This window comes from Biomphalaria glabrata, chromosome 5, assembly GCF_947242115.1.
Source record: "Biomphalaria glabrata chromosome 5, xgBioGlab47.1, whole genome shotgun sequence".
Lineage (NCBI taxonomy): Eukaryota > Metazoa > Mollusca > Gastropoda > Planorbidae > Biomphalaria > Biomphalaria glabrata.
This window is the reverse complement of record NC_074715.1, coordinates 25,993,885-26,013,625: the sequence shown is the minus strand read 5'-3', so window position 1 is coordinate 26,013,625 and position 19,741 is coordinate 25,993,885. Positions and strand designations below refer to the sequence as shown.

Below are 19,741 nucleotides of genomic sequence, written 5' to 3'. Positions count from 1 at the left end.
TGCAACAAAATGTGTTTGATCCACTTCAGATTGCAACAAAATGTGTTTGATCCACTTCAGATTGCAACAAAATGTGTTTGATCCACTTCAGATTGCAACAAAATGTGTTTGATCCACTTCAGATTGCAACAAAATGTGTTTGATCCACTTCAGATTGCAACAAAATGTGTTTGATCCACTTCAGATTGTAACAAAATGTGTTTGATCCACTTCAGATTGCAACAAAATGTGTTTGATCCACTTCAGATTGCAACAAAATGTGTTTGATCCACTTCAGATTGTAACAAAATGTGTTTGATCCACTTCAGATTGTAACAAAATGTGTTTGATCCACTTCAGATTGTAACAAAATGTGTTTGATCCACTTCAGATTGTAACAAAATGTGTTTGATCCACTTCAGATTGTAACAAAATGTGTTTGATCCACTTCAGATTGTAACAAAATGTGTTTGATCCACTTCAGATTGTAACAAAATGTGTTTGATCCACTTCAGATTGTAACAAAATGTGTTTGATCCACTTCAGATTGCAACAAAATGTGTTTGATCCACTTCAGATTGCAACAAAATGTGTTTGATCCACTTCAGATTGCAACAAAATGTGTTTGATCCACTTCAGATTGCAGTCAAACAAATTGATTGTACACAATTGTGCACCTAGCATGATCTGAATTTAATAATAGGTCGACATCTGTTTTCCGTTGCTAGGTAAACTAAGGTGGTTAACTCCGAACAGTTTTACCCCATAAAATTTAGCAAGGGCGATGCACTCGCATTAATTAACAATGAACCTAGCTTTATATATATATATATATATATTCCACTCTTAACTCTTACACAAACAAAATTTGTTTAACTCAGAAAAAAAAAAGGGGGGGGGGGGGAGGAAAGTAGCATTACACATTTCTGAAAGGTGTTTCTTCATTCATCTATAGGAAGTATTGGGTTCTTTGACATCTGATTCTAACCTGAGGTAGGCAATGATAATGCTGGTATTCTACAGTACACTTATTGAAACTTTTAGTTCTGATAATGCATTAGCTGTAGGAACTTTTTATTTATTATATCAGAATACCTCTCTCTGCTTTTATTTTATTTCATCCCCCTCACCCCCTTCTCTCTCTCTCTCTCTCTCTCTCTCTCTCTCTCGTCTGTAGGAAATTGATTTCCAGAGAGACCGGAAGTGCACATCCCACTTTCTAAATCTCTCTCGAATGTCTGAACTTCAAGACCTAGATTTTAATTCGTTCAAAATAAACAATCCTTGGACTTTGGACATTTTCTTTGGAAAATCTCCTGGAAAAAAAAGTGTTCAGTTTTTCTTCACAAAATAAAAAGTGTTATATGCTTTAAAAAAAAAAAAATTACATTTACACAAACTTTAGCACAATAGGAAAATCATATCTTGACTTGCATTGATTTTGGACATGGCCAGGTAAGTTTTTGAACCTTAATAAATGGCCAGTTAAGTTTTTGTACCGTAATAGTGGCCAGATAAGTATTCGTATTTCAACAGTGACCAGATAAATCTTTAAAATTTTAAGCTCAATTTCATTCTTAGAAAAAGGGGCCCCAGAAAGTTTAGGTCTAACATTTTATTTTATTATAGTCACTGCACGCAGACACAAATTCTGTGTAATGTTGGCTACGTGTGTTGTACAAATGCTGTGTAATGTTGGCTACGTGTGTTGTACAAATGCTGTGTAATGTTGGCTACGTGTGTTGTACACAATGTGCTCTGACCACAACCAGAAAACAAAGTAACGAATTCTTCAGGGAAGATAACACCACAAATTTGTTTTGTTTAGTTTAGCAGACTGATCTAATCTACCTAATAGCAGCTAGCTTATCAAACCTGTCATATGCCGACATCAGCCAATTTAAGGTCAGGCTGACACATCTGTCCACATGCACAGCCTGAGCCTGGGGCAGTCGCTTGTTCAGCTGCCCGAATGCTGTGTGCAGCACGGACTCGAGCCTAGGGGTGTCGATCTCGCTGTGTGGGTCCAGGGTGTGAAGTTGATTCTCCCTGAACGCTTCAATCATGTTCCAAATGTCAATCTGATAGACTGGAAATTGCAATAAATTAGTGTCACGTTAGTTAATAAAATTGCAATAAGTGGTTCTCACGTTAATTCAAAAGTTCCAATTTCTGTTCTCATCAAGCTCTAAGTTTTCTAAAATGAAAGGAAAATGTTCGCTCAAGGGAGCTGGTGATATAAAGATCATCTGTTGTAGTGATATGCACCTACATAAGCCTGAATAACATACTTTTGTCCCAAAAAAAAATATACAAGACAATACTGATTCTACCCAGCACAACCTGTTTGTTTTTTGAAATGCTGAAACAGTTGAAACATGACAAGAGAAACATTCTCCGAGATTTAGTGTGAGATCTTTTTGTCAATAAAACATTTAGTTTTTTTGGTCGCTGGAATTACAAAAAGTTTTTTTTTTAAATAAAGACAAGTCAGCAACGTCACATTCACACAGCGATTCACCTTCACCTTCACCTTCACCTCTCCTTGACTCTGTTGGACAGTTGGGGCACCAGAATTGATCTGTCGACAGTCTCCCTCCATTCCTCTCTGTCTTTTGACAGTCTCTTTCTTTCACATAGTCTGGTGTCCGACTTCTTGGAACTGTTCTATCATTGCGGGCCTTGTGATACGGCCGTACAGTCTTAGTTTGCGTTTTTTTTGACGATGGTCAGACGGTCATCTTTGGGCCCAATCGTGATCCTGTTTCGGATTTTCTCGTTTGTGATGCGGTATTTGTTGGTGATACACGGAATCCTTTGAAAGTATCTCGATTCCATGGCTAGAATCCTTCTCTCTAATTCTGCAGTTGAGTTCAACATTCACAAATGTACAGCAATGTCGCAGGGAGCGCATCAATCTGATTATTTTTTGGTACAAGTTTTTGTTTATATTTTTTTTTACATTGTCTTGAGCTTCAAGTGTTGCTAACTCTGCGATTCTGGCCACTAAGATTCAGGTCTGGTACGTTTGGCATGAAACGACAGCTTTGAGATATGTGAAACTATGTACAACGGACAGCGTTGAGATATGTGAAACTATGTACAATTGACAGCTTTGAGATATGTGAAAATATGTACAACGGACAGCTTTGAGATATATGAAACTATGTACAATTGACAGCTTTGAGATATGTGAAACTATGTACAATTGACAGCTTTGAGATATATGAAACTATGTACAGTGGACTGCTTTGAGATATGTGAAACTATGTACAATGGACAGCTTTGAGATATGTGAAACTATGTACAATGGACAGCTTTGAGATATGTGAAACTATGTACAATGGACAGTTTTTCTTCTCCACTATTAAACCAACTGGCAATCTCTACTTAATCTTTGCTATTTCATGAGTTCCATTGAAACTATGTCTGCGGTGCACCAAATAATTGTTTTAATTGATTCTATTCTAATCGAAATAAACCTGTTAAAGTTGTGTAGAACATATCAGCTAGATCAGCAAGTCTAAGCTGTATTCATGCAAGCTGTATTCATGCAAGCTGTATTCATACAAGCTGTATTCATGCAAGCTGTATTCATGCAAGCTGTATTCATGCAAGCTGTATTCATGCAAGCTGTATTCATGCAAGCTGTATTCATACAAGCTGTATTCATGCAAGCTGTATTCATACAAGCTGTATTCATACAAGCTGTATTCATGCAAGCTGTATTCATACAAGCTGTATTCATACAAGCTGTATTCATGCAAGCTGTATTCATACAAGCTGTATTCATACAAGCTGTATTCATGCAAGCTGTATTCATGCAAGCTGTATTCATGCAAGCTGTATTCATACAAGCTGTATTCATACAAGCTGTATTCATGCAAGCTGTATTCATGCAAGCTGTATTCATGCAAGCTGTATTCATACAAGCTGTATTCATACAAGCTGTATTCATGCAAGCTGTATTCATACAAGCTGTATTCATACAAGCTGTATTCATACAAGCTGTATTCATGCAAGCTGTATTCATGCAAGCTGTATTCATACAAGCTGTATTCATGCAAGCTGTATTCATACAAGCTGTATTCATACAAGCTGTATTCATGCAAGCTGTATTCATGCAAGCTGTATTCATACAAGCTGTATTCATACAAGCTGTATTCATGCAAGCTGTATTCATACAAGCTGTATTCATACAAGCTGTATTCATACAAGCTGTATTCATGCAAGCTGTATTCATGCAAGCTGTATTCATACAAGCTGTATTCATGCAAGCTGTATTCATGCAAGCTGTATTCATGCAAGCTGTATTCATGCAAGCTGTATTCATGCAAGCTGTATTCATACAAGCTGTATTCATACAAGCTGTATTCATGCAAGCTGTATTCATACAAGCTGTATTCATACAAGCTGTATTCATACAAGCTGTATTCATGCAAGCTGTATTCATACAAGCTGTATTCATGCAAGCTGTATTCATGCAAGCTGTATTCATGCAAGCTGTATTCATGCAAGCTGTATTCATACAAGCTGTATTCATACAAGCTGTATTCATGCAAGCTGTATTCATACAAGCTGTATTCATACAAGCTGTATTCATACAAGCTGTATTCATGCAAGCTGTATTCATGCAAGCTGTATTCATACAAGCTGTATTCATGCAAGCTGTATTCATGCAAGCTGTATTCATGCAAGCTGTATTCATGCAAGCTGTATTCATGCAAGCTGTATTCATACAAGCTGTATTCATGCAAGCTGTATTCATGCAAGCTGTATTCATGCAAGCTGTATTCAGTGCTCTTGGGCGACTGGTATTTGTGACGACACGAGGGTTCAAGGTACGCAACCCATTAGCTATCCTATCCTATTGTTCCTTTGGAAAAAGGTACGCAACCCATTAGCTGTCCTATCCTATTGTTCCTTTGGAAAAAGGTACGCAACCCATTAGCTGTCCTATCCTATTGTTCCTTTGGAAAAAGGTACGCAACCCATTAGCTGTCCTATCCTATTGTTCCTTTGGAAAAAGGTACGCAACCCATTAGCTGTCCTATCCTATTGTTCCTTTGGAAAAAGGTACGCAACCCATTAGCTGTCCTATCCTATTGTTCCTTTGGAAAAAGGTACGCAACCCATTAGCTGTCCTATCCTATTGTTCCTTTGGAAAAAGGTACGCAACCCATTAGCTGTCCTATCCTATTGTTCCTTTGGAAAAAGGTACGCAACCCATTAGCTGTCCTATCCTATTGTTCCTTTGGAAAAAGGTACGCAACCCATTAGCTGTCCTATCCTATTGTTCCTTTGGAAAAAGGTACGCAACCCATTAGCTGTCCTATCCTATTGTTCCTTTGGAAAAAGGTACGCAACCCATTAGCTGTCCTATCCTATTGTTCCTTTGGAAAAAGGTACGCAACCCATTAGCTGTCCTATCCTATTGTTCCTTTGGAAAAAGGTACGCAACCCATTAGCTGTCCTATCCTATTGTTCCTTTGGAAAAAGGTACGCAACCCATTAGCTGTCCTATCCTATTGTTCCTTTGGAAAAAGGTACGCAACCCATTAGCTGTCCTATCCTATTGTTCCTTTGGAAAAAGGTACGCAACCCATTAGCTGTCCTATCCTATTGTTCCTTTGGAAAAAGGTACGCAACCCATTAGCTGTCCTATCCTATTGTTCCTTTGGAAAAAGGTACGCAACCCATTAGCTGTCCTATCCTATTGTTCCTTTGGAAAAAGGTACGCAACCCATTAGCTGTCCTATCCTATTGTTCCTTTGGAAAAAGGTACGCAACCCATTAGCTGTCCTATCCTATTGTTCCTTTGGAAAAAGGTACGCAACCCATTAGCTGTCCTATCCTATTGTTCCTTTGGAAGTTTTGAGTGTGGGTATGAACATATTTTTGGAACCTATTGCGACCTGTTACATCTAGTATGTTGAATAAACAGTTGATTTAGCAAACATAAATGGGAACAATCGCACCTGGTCCACTCTGACTCCACACGCACCTGGCCAGCATGACCTGATTGATACTTGAGGTGCTTAAGTCTGCCAACAATCTCTTCGTCACAAGTCGATAATAACAGGCGATTGAATAGATTTAAAAATGAAATGAGTTTTATAACCTAATGGTTGAGTTAGAGACAAAGGTGTCTGGAGATGTTGCTCCAGCTATTACCCAACATACACTTTTGTATAAACGTTTGAGATTCTCGTTTTGGAACACAATACCCTAAATCTTGAGGACAAATATTGTGAGGCTTTCATTAATAGTATCGGGATAAAGAACAAAGAAATTTAAAAGTGAACTTACGGTGAGTCTGTTTCTGGATAAATCTCAACTTGCAAGCCGTTCTGTACGTGGCAAAAATTATGACATCATAGTTCTGGGCTCCTTTGAAATAATATTTTAAAAAACAACATGAATCAAAGTTGTGTACAAGAGTGTGAGTTGGTTTGGTGCCTATGCATGTACTTATGTATGTATATATGAAATTTCTATATGTATATGTGTGTTTGTATGTATTTATGTATTTTATATATTTGTTTTTAGGTATATGTTTGATTGTATATATTTTTCTTTATGTTTTTGTTCGTATGAATGTATTAATGAATGGTTTGTTTCTACGAATGTATGTTTGAATTTTAGAGCATTATGTATGTAATGCATGTATGCAGTTCGTATGAATGTATTATATATTAGGTATGTATGAATGACTATTGAAAGTTGTCTAGATAAATAACTTACTCATTTCAGACATAAGCTGACGTAATTGTGCCTTTGCTTTAGGAACTGTGCACGTCATTTCCACAGACATGCTGATACCCGCGTCATCTTCAGTCAGATAGCCTGCAGCCAGATACCAAGAAAACAAAAAGCTCAATTTCCAAATGTAAACAAAATGTAATAGTTTTAAGATGCGTTTTTGTCCCTGTTCAATGAATTGTGTTTGAAAAAGTCGGAGTCATTAATGAGTTCTAAATTCTCAGACTATAAAGATGTAGATGTAATATAAAGATGTAGATGTAATATAAAGATGTAGATTAAATTGTTGAAACAAGAAAGTCAACAAATCTTCAAGATCACTAGGGCAGACGTTCAGTTCAGAGAAAAAAAAAACTGGAACTCATTACATTATAATGAATACGTCTCATTCCTAGTGTCATATCTTATACATCAAATGTATTGAATACAAAGACGTCTAATGACAGGGTGTAAGATAGAATACAAGGACGTCTAATGGCAGGGTGTAAGATCGAATACTATGACGTCTAATGGCAGGGTGTAAGATCGAATACTATGACGTCTAATGGCAGGGTGTAAGATAGAATACTATGACGTCTAATGGCAGGGTGTAAGATAGAATACTATGACGTCTAATGGCAGGGTGTAAGATCGAATACTATGACGTCTAATGGCAGGGTGTAAGATAGAATACTATGACGTCTAATGGCAGGGTGTAAGATAGAATACTATGACGTCTAATGGCAGGGTGTAAGATCGAATACAAAGACGTCTAATGAAAGGGTGTGAGATCGAATACAAAGACGTCTAATGACAGGGTGTGATATTTAATACTAAGACGTCTAATGACAGGGTGTGGTATGGAATTCAAAGATGTCTGTTTATAATGTGTCATATGGAATTCAAAAACACCAAGTTATAGGGAATGTAATCTGTTGTTTGTTTGTTTGTTTGTTTGTTTGTTTGTTTCCGCAATGGTGATTTTTTTTTCTTTTTAATCTCACATTTATATATTTATATTATTAGAAAGCATAATTGGTATGAAACAGGATTGAGGATTGATAGATTGTGGTCTAACAGGAAGATGCCCCTGGAGCTAAAGAAAAACTTTGTTCAGAGATAACACTGTCTGTCTAGCTTTCAATATACCGAACTAATAATAGCATATACATGTAAGTGGGGGAAGATAAGACACCATGTCCAGTAGAAAAAGGTCAGTGTGATACTAATTATGCCCGTGGTAGAAAGACCTGTAAGATTAGATACATTAAGCTGACCCTTAGTGCTGATGATTCCAGTCTGTGTCCAATTTCGGACAAAAGGATTTAATATTGTGTAATCCGAAACCTACTTTCAAGAAAGGTTCCTACTATTTCTAGATGAAGTGCACAGTTACGCCCCTGGTTACTGGTCAGTGTGGTTGGTTTGAATATTAAGTGCCACCCCAATAAAACCCACGGCTTTCCGACACTGACTGCCAAGCGGAGCTAAGTTCTCTTCTACCCACTGGTGTGTCCGAACAACAGAACAGTAAGAAGGGACGGAAGTCAGCCCAAGGGCGCCCTCGCGCCTGCCTGCTGGTGAGGACTCGTTCTCCGCAACTAATGAATAAAACATTGGACAGCTGTGAGGGCAAAGTGAAAGTTGCTTTAATATGGCACGGTTTATAAGAGAGAGAGAGGGGGATGGAGGGAGAGAGAGAGTAGAAAAAAAGAGAGGTCGAAAGAACAAAAGAGAGAAATAATAAGACAGAGAGCAAAAGAGAGAGAGAGAGAATAAAAGAGAAAAAAAAAGAGAGGATGAGAAATGAATAGAAAGTAAGGCAGATTAAGAGAGGATGAGAAATGAATAGAAAGTAAGGCAGATTAAGAGAGAAAAGGAGTGAGAGAGAAAGTGGGAGAAAGGGACAGAAATATATAGAGAGGAGAGTTCTGGAGAAGGTAAGAGATAGTAGAGAAATAAAAAAGACAAGAAAGAGAGTATGAGATGAAGAGTAGAAGGAGAGTTGAAGAGAAAAGTGAAAAAGAGAAAAAGAGAAGAGAAAGATGAAGCCAGAACGAGAGAGGTGACAAAACCATTTAGAGAGATGGGGGGGGGGGGGGGAGAGGAAAGAAAAAAAAAAGACTCAACAAGAGATGAAGATAGTTACTAGGTTTAAGAAAGTTTGAAGGCTCGGTAGGAGAAATGAATGAGTCTACTAGTCATACACATATGTAGTACGATGTGCGACTGAGAGAAGGGGAAGGGGGGTAGAGTATAATTTATGTAACTCTCTATTGGTTCTTTTAGATCAGACCTTGTTTAGGGTTTAGACATTGTAACAATTAGACATTGTAACAATTAGACATTGTAACAATTACACATTGTAACAATTACACATTGTAACAATTACACATTGTAACACTTACACATTGTAACAATTGCACATTGTAACACTTACACATTGTAACAATTGAACATTGTAAGAATGACACATTGTAACAATTACTGATTGTAACAATCAGACAATGAAAAGACAGAGATCGAGATGAGCTCTAGAAGGTAAACAGTGAGTCATGGAGAGACATCATACAATATTTCGCCTCTCGAGAATGGGAGATGATCCTTCGGAGATAACTTTATACAAACATGTGTATGCCTTGAGTTAGAACACTTGTACCCCTTTTTCCTCTCGATTATTTAGCAGACGTTAATTTTATTTTATAGTGAAAATTTTGTTTATGGCACAATTATTGTGAAATCTACACTTTTCAATTACAAATGATCAATTTTAGATGTGTCTCGCTATATGATAGATTTCTATTTTATTTTGTGGATTGTTCTCTCTCTTGTTTGTGGCACTCATTCTCTGCCCACACCCTCACATTTCGTTTTGCACTACACCCCTCCAGCTTGAGGCACCCTGGAGACGCCACCGATTGATTGATTCTCTGAGCTATTTACGTTGTCTCTCTCGTCCATAGTGAGTGGGGGGAGGGGGTTGGGTCGAGAGAAGAAAAAAAAAAGATCTTGTGTTGGACACGTGACTTTATCTTCTGCTTTGATCTAAAAATAGTTGAAGATTCACTAAAATATTTTTATTTCGTCTGATTTGAACATTTTGTCGACTATCCCAGAGCATAACTTTGTCTCTCAAGGTTTTCTTTTTAGTCTCCCTTTGAGAAAAAAAGTACGTTATCCCCTCCCCCCCCCCCCCCACTCCCCAATTAGCAACTATTTAGAAAAGTCCGGGGCGATACCCCGATGCCAAGCGATTGCTGTCTGAGCTGCAGAAATACATTCTACTAGCGTCTGCAGCCTAAGACCGAGAATGACTTGAAAACTTTAAGAAGATAATTGAAGTCTTAGCCTAGTCATATGATCTACTAAACACTTTCATTCCAACAGTACAACTCAGGCACACATCAAGTCTATAAAACACACACATACATAACGTATTTACACCTTACACACAAACACCCACACAGCTATACAATCGATTCAAAAATAGAAATAGAAATAAATTTCAATTTCTAAATGAAAGAAACAAACAGCGATCTGTGTCGGCAAGGGAGCTGACATCTTAGTGGTGTGCGATTCCGTGGCAAATACAAAGCCCACGCGACGTCTTAAGTAAACCCACATGCAGCCCACGCCTATGTGCCAGACAGGATGCTAATCACCGTCCTTCCCATGAGCATATCAAAACTGACTTTTGCTGTGGAGTTCTTTCTACTGTCAACTTCCAGAGATAAACACCAGATGCTTGATGTTTCTCTTTTCTAGTCTCATGTTATCTTTGGCAGAGTCGGACTTTGTTCTCTTGTGGAGTTTATTGTTTTTGTTGTTGGGAGTGAATCGAATGGCTACTTACTTGTTTCCTGAGTTGGCTTTGGGTATATGTGTATTCATGTGTGTGTGTGTGAGAGAGAGAGAGAGAGAGAGGGAAAGGGGGGGGGGACAAAGAAAGGGAAATAATCAATCAGCTTTAAGGTTGTTAAGAAAATATGTTAGCGTTGTTTTTAAGATCTACTTTTTTGCATTGCTCGTACTTTGTAGTCCACTTATTGGCTCCCTTAGTTGTGTCAACAGAGTTATCGTTAATGGGTCAACATGTTTCATGATTTGAAATGGAATCGGCCAGTCATTAGATGATGTGGAGTATATGAAGATATTTATATAATATGTAATATGGGCAATTAGCACAGATCTAATGGATGTTTTTTACCGAGCCACTGGTCCACCTCATGGCATAAGAGCTTGTGAACAAGTTACTGTTGCTAGGTTGTGGTTCATGTATAAAAACATTAAAGAAACATTCGCTTTCCTTTTATGCAGATGTTTTGCTCTAAAAATGAAATATCTTTGAAACATTACGAAACAGAACTGAATATTGTTTCATGTCTTTTCATTGCCATTAATTGATAAAAACCTAAATTCGTATAATTTCATTGATAAGCTTGGTGACGTTTTGCTGCATGGCTAAATGTGTACTCAACTTGGCAACAAAAGAATTACTTTCAGACTTTCACAAAATGTCATTAACTCTTAGTCTAGCTAGCTTGGATGCAAGGCCCTTAAATTTTTGTAATTTTTATATGCACATAAAATTTTAGTATTCAATGCAGAATGTCAAAAAAGAATTTGTGATCGCAAGTTTCAGAAGACAGTCGTGAGTGTTAGATGAAAAAGTTGTTTAAAAATTCTTTCATTGTGTGTCGGTGGTGCGTAATTCTATTTTTCTTGCACCAATTAGTTGTGTGTGCTGAATCTTAGAACGCACCTAGTTACTGTATTGATTTTTGTTTATTGGGCCTCTTTCTCAACATGATGGGGGGGGGGGGGGAGGGGGGCTCTGTAATGCTTACTTATTGACTGAAAAGTATGATTTATCTACCGATAGTTCTCGTAGCGAAAAATCACTTTTCACATCTAATTAACTCCCTTTACATGTTTTACTTTTCAGTGTAGTATATTGAATCTTTGAGTAAGTAAACTTGACGCGTACACAATGTGACAGATACACACAATCTGACGCACAATCTAACACACATTGCGACAAACAGTGCTTTTAAGATAGTTCGGAAACAAGAGAAAGATTTCCCAACATTTTGATATGCAAGTGACAATTTTTGACATCTCTTTCAATTCTGCGAGTACCCTATTTACGTTTCGGAGTTTGGAGAAAGTATTTAGAATTTCGGGGAAACTTTATTATTTATATCGCGTTTGACAGTACATACAGCAGCTGGCCAGACGTTTTGAACTGACCGGGTTGTTAGGTCACACTGTGCCTGTGTAAGAATGTGTTTATTGTTAGACTAAAAAGTATCGAAGACGTTAAAATGATATTGATGTAGACAAATATATTTTAGAAATATTTAGAAAAAGATGAAGAGGGTTGAAGAAAAGTCTAGCATTGATGTAAACAATCCAGAAATGTTTTTGTACAATACTATTTAAGGGATGTAACACTAACTTTCGTCACTGTGCTGTATTTATTCATTAATAATATTAGATGTCAGTCAAGTTAGTGTTCTTTTTGTACAAGGGGTTTAGGTGAATGGGACTTTTTCCATTGCTGGATTACTTGTTTTATGGAATAGAGTTTGAAAGCATTAATCTCAAGGAAAGACTACACTCTGTTTCTTCTGTGTACCCAAATAGAGGCACATCCGAACTTGCATATGTCAATGTACCATGGGAAGAGAATACTTCTCTCCTAAGCTAGTCCTGATACTTTTCATTCTCAAACTAGCAGGAATGCCATTTGGTTGAGTTGATTATTTTTGTTTGTTTTTTAATTGTTCATCAAAGTTTACACTGGAACAAACAAAATATGCGCAGAAATTGCTGAGAAAATGCAGTAGACATATGTGTGTGTGTGTGTGTGTTTTATCATGTTTTTAAGAGCGTTAAATATGTGTATATTTGTCTGTGTGAGTGTGTGCGTATGTATGTATTAGTGTGTCTGAGTGTGTTTCTGTGTTTCTCTTAGCTTAGCCTGCTTCTGTGTTTCTCTTAGCTTAGCCTGCTTCTCTGGTGCAATCTCTTGGGTTCAATGAAATAACTGACTCTAAAAACCCACACACGTTCATGCGCGCAAAGGGATACATGAAAAAGGGGGATGGGGCGAGAGTAGGAACCTCGTTGCTGTAAATGTCAGGCCTTGCTTTCAAACAGATGACCCTCCAGGCCATGTTGATCAAATTGTGGACATGGGGAAGAAGCGCCCCGTGGCGGGGCGTGAAAGAAAAACATCGTGAGGGGAAACAGGATTGGAGAGCTAAGATTGGATTTGTCAATGAAGAGATGTGCAATGATCTAAAGAGCAGCTTCCCAAGTTCTCAGCCTTCCGCAGCGACGCCCCTGGAACTGATGTTCACATATCTATGATTATATAGATGCGCACTTATAATAATAATGATAATTTTTAGTATCCCTAAGGAAATTTGTCTTACAATGTGTGCATTACACCAAACAAAACAAAACACTGTAACTATAGAAAAGCAAACTATACATTCACACCAGACTCACTCAAAATGTTTAGACCAAATAGTTGAATAGTATTTAATGATTAGATCGTCATGGGATAACAAGAGTTGTTGTGTATGTTTGTCTTTGCTATCGGTGTCTTGTGATGTTACCATCACACTAAAGAGATACATCTTGCTATCGGTGTCTTGTGATGTTACCATCACACTAAAGAGATACATCTTGCTATCGGTGTCTTGTGATGTTACCATCACACTAAAGAGATACATCTTGCTATCGGTGTCTTGTGATGTTACCATCACACTAAAGAGATACATCTTGCTATCGGTGTCTTGTGATGTTACCATCACACTAAAGAGATACATCTTGCTATCGGTGTCTTGTGATGTTACCATCACACTAAAGAGATACATCTTGCTATCGGTGTCTTGTGATGTTACCATCACACTAAAGAGATACATCTTTTTAGCATTTTTTATGAATGCTGACCAAATGTGATTTGTTTTTCGCCAATGACCTTAAAGCTGCATTCAGGATTTTATGAAGTTTTTAATGTTCAGATTGCCATACCAAGCAGTGATATTAAAACTTAAAATGTTGCAGATGTGAGCATGATAAAGCATCGCATTGGCCTTTTCGCTAACCTTAAATGAGGACATTTTTCTAAGTAATCGTAATCATTAATGCGATTTTTTGCTGATATAATCAGTATTTGCAGTAAAATTAAATTTATTGCATGACACAATATTGCCGTATTAACAGTTTGCAGTATTTCAATGTTCTGTATAGAAACAATGTTATATAAAACTTCCGGCTATATGTATATAAGTCTTAAACAGGGAAGTTTCTCCAAGACTAGACACACAGGGGAGGCAATTTAATTAGTTTTGTTTGTCGTGAAACGTTTTTATTTTCAAACTTCTTACCTCTCGCTGACAACAATCAATGATTGACACTCTTTCCCAAGAGTTATCCAATTTTAAATCTAGTGCCATATAATTGTATAGGCTGGAAAAACAATTTGCTTTTAGATGTCATCTTAAGATTTATAACACTCCAAGAGTTTAGTTTTATAACACTTCAAGAGTTTAGTTTTATAACACTTCAAGAGTTTAGTTTTATAACACTTCAAGAGTTTAGTTTTATAACACTTCAAGAGTTTAGTTTTATAACACTTCAAGAGTTTAGTTTTATAACACTTCAAGAGTTTAGTTTTATAACACTTCAAGAGTTTAGTTTTATAACACTTCAAGAGTTTAGTTTTATAACACTTCAAGAGTTTAGTTTTATAACACTTCAAGAGTTTAGTTTTTCGTTTTTGGCTGAAAACTTAAAAATAGTTAAATTGTTAGTGTATCCGGCGTACAGAATAAACGCTGTGTTGGTAAGTGATTAGTTGGAAGGGTCTAGACTCTAGAATGTGAACTAGAATATGAACTATAATATGAACTATAATATGAATTAGAATATGAACTATAATATGACTTATAATATGAATTAGAATGTGAACTAGAATGTGAACTATAATATGAATTAGAATATGAACTATAATATGAACTATAATATGAATTAGAATGTGAACTAGAATGTGAACTACAGAACCAAATTGTCTAAAGCTCTATCGTTTGTATCCCAAAATGTTTTCGTAGTGAGATATGCATGATGTTCACTTTCGTACTGAGCTATGCATGATGTTCACTTTCGTATTGATCTATGCATGATGTTCACTTTCGTATTGATCTATGCATGATGTTCACTTTCGTACTGATCTATGCATGATGTTCACTTTCGTATTGATCTATGCATGATGTTCACTTTCGTATTGATCTATGCATGATGTTCACTTTCGTATTGATCTATGCATGATGTTCACTTTCGTAGTGAGCTGTGCATGATGTTCACTTTCGTATTGAGCTGTGCATGATGTTCACTTTCGTATTGATCTATGCATGATGTTCACTTTCGTAGTGAGCTGTGCATGATGTTCACTTTCGTATTGATCTATGCATGATGTTCACTTTCGTAGTGAGCTGTGCATGATGTTCACTTTCGTACTGAGCTGTGCATGATGTTCACTTTCGTACTGAGCTGCGCATGATGTTCACTTTCGTACTGAGCTGTGCATGATGTTCACTTTCGTATTGAGCGGTGCATGATGTTCACTTTCGTAGTGAGCTGCGCATGATGTTCACTTTCGTACTGAGCTGCGCATGATGTTCACTTTCGTACTGAGCTGCGTATGATGTTCACTTTCGTACTGAGCGGTGCATGATGTTCACTTTCGTACTGAGCTGTGCATGATGTTCACTTTCGTACTGAGCTGTGCATGATGTTCACTTTCGTACTGAGCTGTGCATGATGTTCACTTTCGTAGTGAGCTGCGCATGATGTTCACTTTCGTACTGAGCTGTGCATGATGTTCACTTTCGTACTGAGCTGTGCATGATGTTCACTTTCGTACTGAGCTGTGCATGATGTTCACTTTCGTATTGAGCTGTGCATGATGTTCACTTTCGTACTGAGCTGTGCATGATGTTCACTTTCGTACTGAGCTGTGCATGATGTTCACTTTCGTATTGAGCTGTGCATGATGTTCACTTTCGTATTGAGCTGTGCATGATGTTCACTTTCGTACTGAGCTGTGCATGATGTTCACTTTCGTATTGAGCTGTGCATGATGTTCACTTTCGTATTGATCTATGCATGATGTTCACTTTCGTATTGAGCGGTGCATGATGTTCACTTTCGTACTGAGCTGTGCATGATGTTCACTTTCGTACTGAGCTGTGCATGATGTTCACTTTCGTACTGAGCGGTGCATGATGTTCACTTTCACTCTACAATGTCTTCTGTATTTTTAAATAATGTGAAACTGAGTTGGTCTAATAAGCGAGAGTTGATACAAATATCAATTTCTAAGCATGGATTTTATAAATGATTGAAACTTCTAGCTCAAGTCTTTATTAACAGCTGTGACGATGAATCGAGCGTCTAGTTCAGCGTGAAAATATCCAATAAACAAAAAAACAAAATGTAGAAAAATTTTTTTAAAAAATTATCTTAAGGGGAGGAATTTTTTTTTTGAAATTATCTAAAGGGGAGGAATTCCGTCCTTAAAACTGTATCAAACAATGTACATGTTATTTCCCTTATTTGATATCAATCAAAATAATTAATTATCAAAAATTTATTGACTAATTGAGTATTTTTGTTTATCGATTCATGTTTTGATAGGTACAATAAATCATTATTTAAAGTATCGACTTGATCGGAGAATGCGTGGGGGAGAAATAGCTGTAACAAATATTTGAGGGGACTAAACACAACACATTTAGCCACATATGTAAATACTGAAGTATTAGTGTTGCTGTTAAACAAAATAATTAATTACCAGTAATTAATTGGTAACTTTTTAATTGATTATGTTAATGAATAATTGTGCGACGTTTCAACTTGATCCGAGAATGGGTGTGGGAGAAATAACGTGCACTGTACACACTATTTATAAGACAGACACAGTTGATATAAGTTTTGTACAATTGAAATGTGACGTGAAATTGTTCAATTGGCTCTAGCAAGGTACATAATGATATTAAAGTACAATAAAAGTATGATGCATGTAAAGCAATCCGAGTGACCTACTCCTACGCTTGAGAATTACCTCGATCCTGAAGCTCTTTGTTGATGTCACTTATGACGTTAGCGAACCTGTACTGGTTCACAGACAACGTCTCCATTGGGAGGTCGAAGGTCAAGGCAGCAACCACACAAAGCTGACGACCAAGGTTCAGGCCCTGCGCTAACTCGGGGATGGCTCACGTCTTGCGGAAACTGCCCTGAACATGGTCATGATTCCAGTCCACTAGTGTGTGATATGTGGCTAGTCAATGATTCCAGTCCACTAGTGTGTGATATGTGGCTAGTCAATGATTCCAGTCCACTAGTGTGTGATATGTGGCTAGTCAATGATTCCAGTCCACTAGTGTGTGATATGTGGCTAGTCAATGATTCCAGTCCACTAGTGTGTGATATGTGGCTAGTCAATGATTCCAGTCCACTAGTGTGTGATATGTGGCTAGTCAATGATTCCAGTCCACTAGTGTGTGATATGTGGCTAGTCAATGATTCCAGTCCACTAGTGTGTGATATGTGGCTAGTCAAGGATTCCCGTCCACTAGTGAGTGATATGTGGCTAGTCAATGATTCCCGTCCACTAGTGAGTGATATGTGGCTAGTCAATGATTCCCGTCCACTAGTGAGTGATATGTGGCTAGTCAATGCCACATGCTCCTAGTAGAATTAATTGGCGTTAATCTGCAAAATAATGAAACATAACTTTGAGAAAGTGAAATAAAATAGTTTAATAGCTTTAGATTAGTTTCAAAACGTACTGTAAATACACTTTTCCCCACCATAGAAATAAATCAGTTTATAAAACAAACAAAAAAACAAAATAAACTTTACATTCTGAAATACAATATGCTTAGAAAACTGTACACAGCAAAAATATCTGAGCAATAGGAAGTTCTGTTAATCTTAGAATTAAACTTTTAGACTCCTACTGATGGGATGAAACTTTCTTATATACGTCTAGTGAATTTAGGCAATTGTTAAAACAACAACCAACAACATGCTCATGCTTTTACCCAGTTGTGTTTTATTGAGGGGAACACGAACATGCTCCATGTTGTAACGAGTCGAGTCTGAGACTAAAACTCAATACTGAGCCAGTTTGATATTGACCAAGAAGTAGTCGAGAGGAAAACTTCCAAATTAAAAACAACCAACGTGTCACAGTGTGTGCTCTCCTGTTGGCGAATCTAACTGGGTCTTTATTTTGGAATTCCCATAAACTTGTAAAGTCATCATAGATCTCAATTAAACAAAGGGAAATAATTAAACTTTACCACTTTTTAAATTATCTCCCTTAGCGTTCTGGAGAAGAAAGAAAATCAGAAAATGTATGTCCCAATTTGTTTTCAGAGCCGGAAAGGATTATTATTATTATTATAGCTTTTATATAGCGCTACTTTCATGCTTATAGCATACTCTGAGCGCTTTTGGTCCAATCTCATTTGTGGACAAGTAGGGGGTAGGGGGTATCTAGGAGTTGGTTTTCCGTGCTGCCTTTAGGCGCTCAGTAAACACAACTCTGCCCGAGTCGGGTGTCGAACCTCGAGCCCCCTTCTAGGTAGCCAAGGATTATATATATATTATATATATATACACACACACACTCTCTCTCTCTCACACACACACATACATACATACATGCATGCATGCATACATACATACATACATACATACATACATACATACATACATACATACATACATACATGCATACATACATACATACATACATACATACATACATACATACATACATACATAAATACATACATACATAAATACATACATACATACATACATACATACATACATACATACATACATAAATACATACATACATACATACATAAATACATACATACATAAATACATAAATACATACATACATGCATGCATGTATACATACATACATAAATACATACATACATACATACATACATACATAAATACATACATACATACATACATACATACATACATGCATGCATACATACATACATACATACATACATACATACATACATACATACATACATACATACATACATACATACACACATACATACATACATACATACATACATACATACATACATACATACACACATACATACATACATACATACATACACACACGAATGCATATATATATTTAGGGAGAGGGGTGGGGCGCGATCTTTAACCGCATTATTATGTAGAATACTTTCTTGAATCTAAGCAACATTTTTATCTCTTACTAATCATTCAGAATAGTAAAAGGACATTTCCCCCTGCATTGAATTAAAGTATCTCTCACTGTGTACAGACATTTTAGATTATATATTCTATAAATGGTGGATTTAAACTATGTAAAGAGATGCATTGTAAAAAAAACTATTCCTAGACTCATACACACCAACTACTAAAACGTATTCCTAGACTCATACACACCAACTACTAAAACGTATTCCTAGACTCATACACACCAACTACTAAAACGTATTCCTAGACTCATACACACCAACTACTAAAACGTATTCCTAGACTCATACACACCAACTACTAAAACGTATTCCTAGACTCATACACACCAACTACTAAAACGTATTCCTAGACTCATACACACCAACTACTAAAACGTATTCCTAGACTCATACACACCAACTACTAAAACGTATTCCTAGACTCATACACACCAACTACTAAAAAGTATTCCTAGACTCATAAACATCAACTACTAAAACGTATTCCTAGACTCATACACACCAACTACTAAAACGTAGGTCTACACACACACACACAATAAAAATAATAGTACGTGATGTAGAAGTAGAAGTGGCACTATATCGCCTCTTCTATTTCGGTTGTTAACGGCAAATGGACCATATCTGCAACAGGTACAAGAATCTTGAATAATGTGTAAACAGCAAATTGT

At 36.9% G+C, this 19,741-nt stretch overlaps 1 protein-coding gene across 2 annotated transcripts in view; it reads right to left on the bottom strand.

Moving 5' to 3' along the window:
- The window catches only part of LOC106061840 (dystrobrevin beta-like), a 161,790-nt gene that overhangs the window by 113,294 nt on the left and 28,755 nt on the right, over positions 1-19,741 (bottom strand). The window contains exons 2-5 of one of the 2 annotated variants that reach the window (XM_056028843.1): positions 16,856-17,508; positions 6,724-6,825; positions 6,289-6,369; positions 1,855-2,068 (exon numbers count right to left, since the gene is read on the bottom strand). In XM_056028843.1, coding sequence (XP_055884818.1) covers positions 1,855-2,068; positions 6,289-6,369; positions 6,724-6,825; positions 16,856-16,931 — 473 coding nt within the window. In that variant the 5' untranslated portion in view covers positions 16,932-17,508. The remainder of the gene's footprint in view (positions 1-1,854; positions 2,069-6,288; positions 6,370-6,723; positions 6,826-16,855; positions 17,509-19,741) is intronic. The other variant, XM_056028844.1, reaches the window with a different exon arrangement.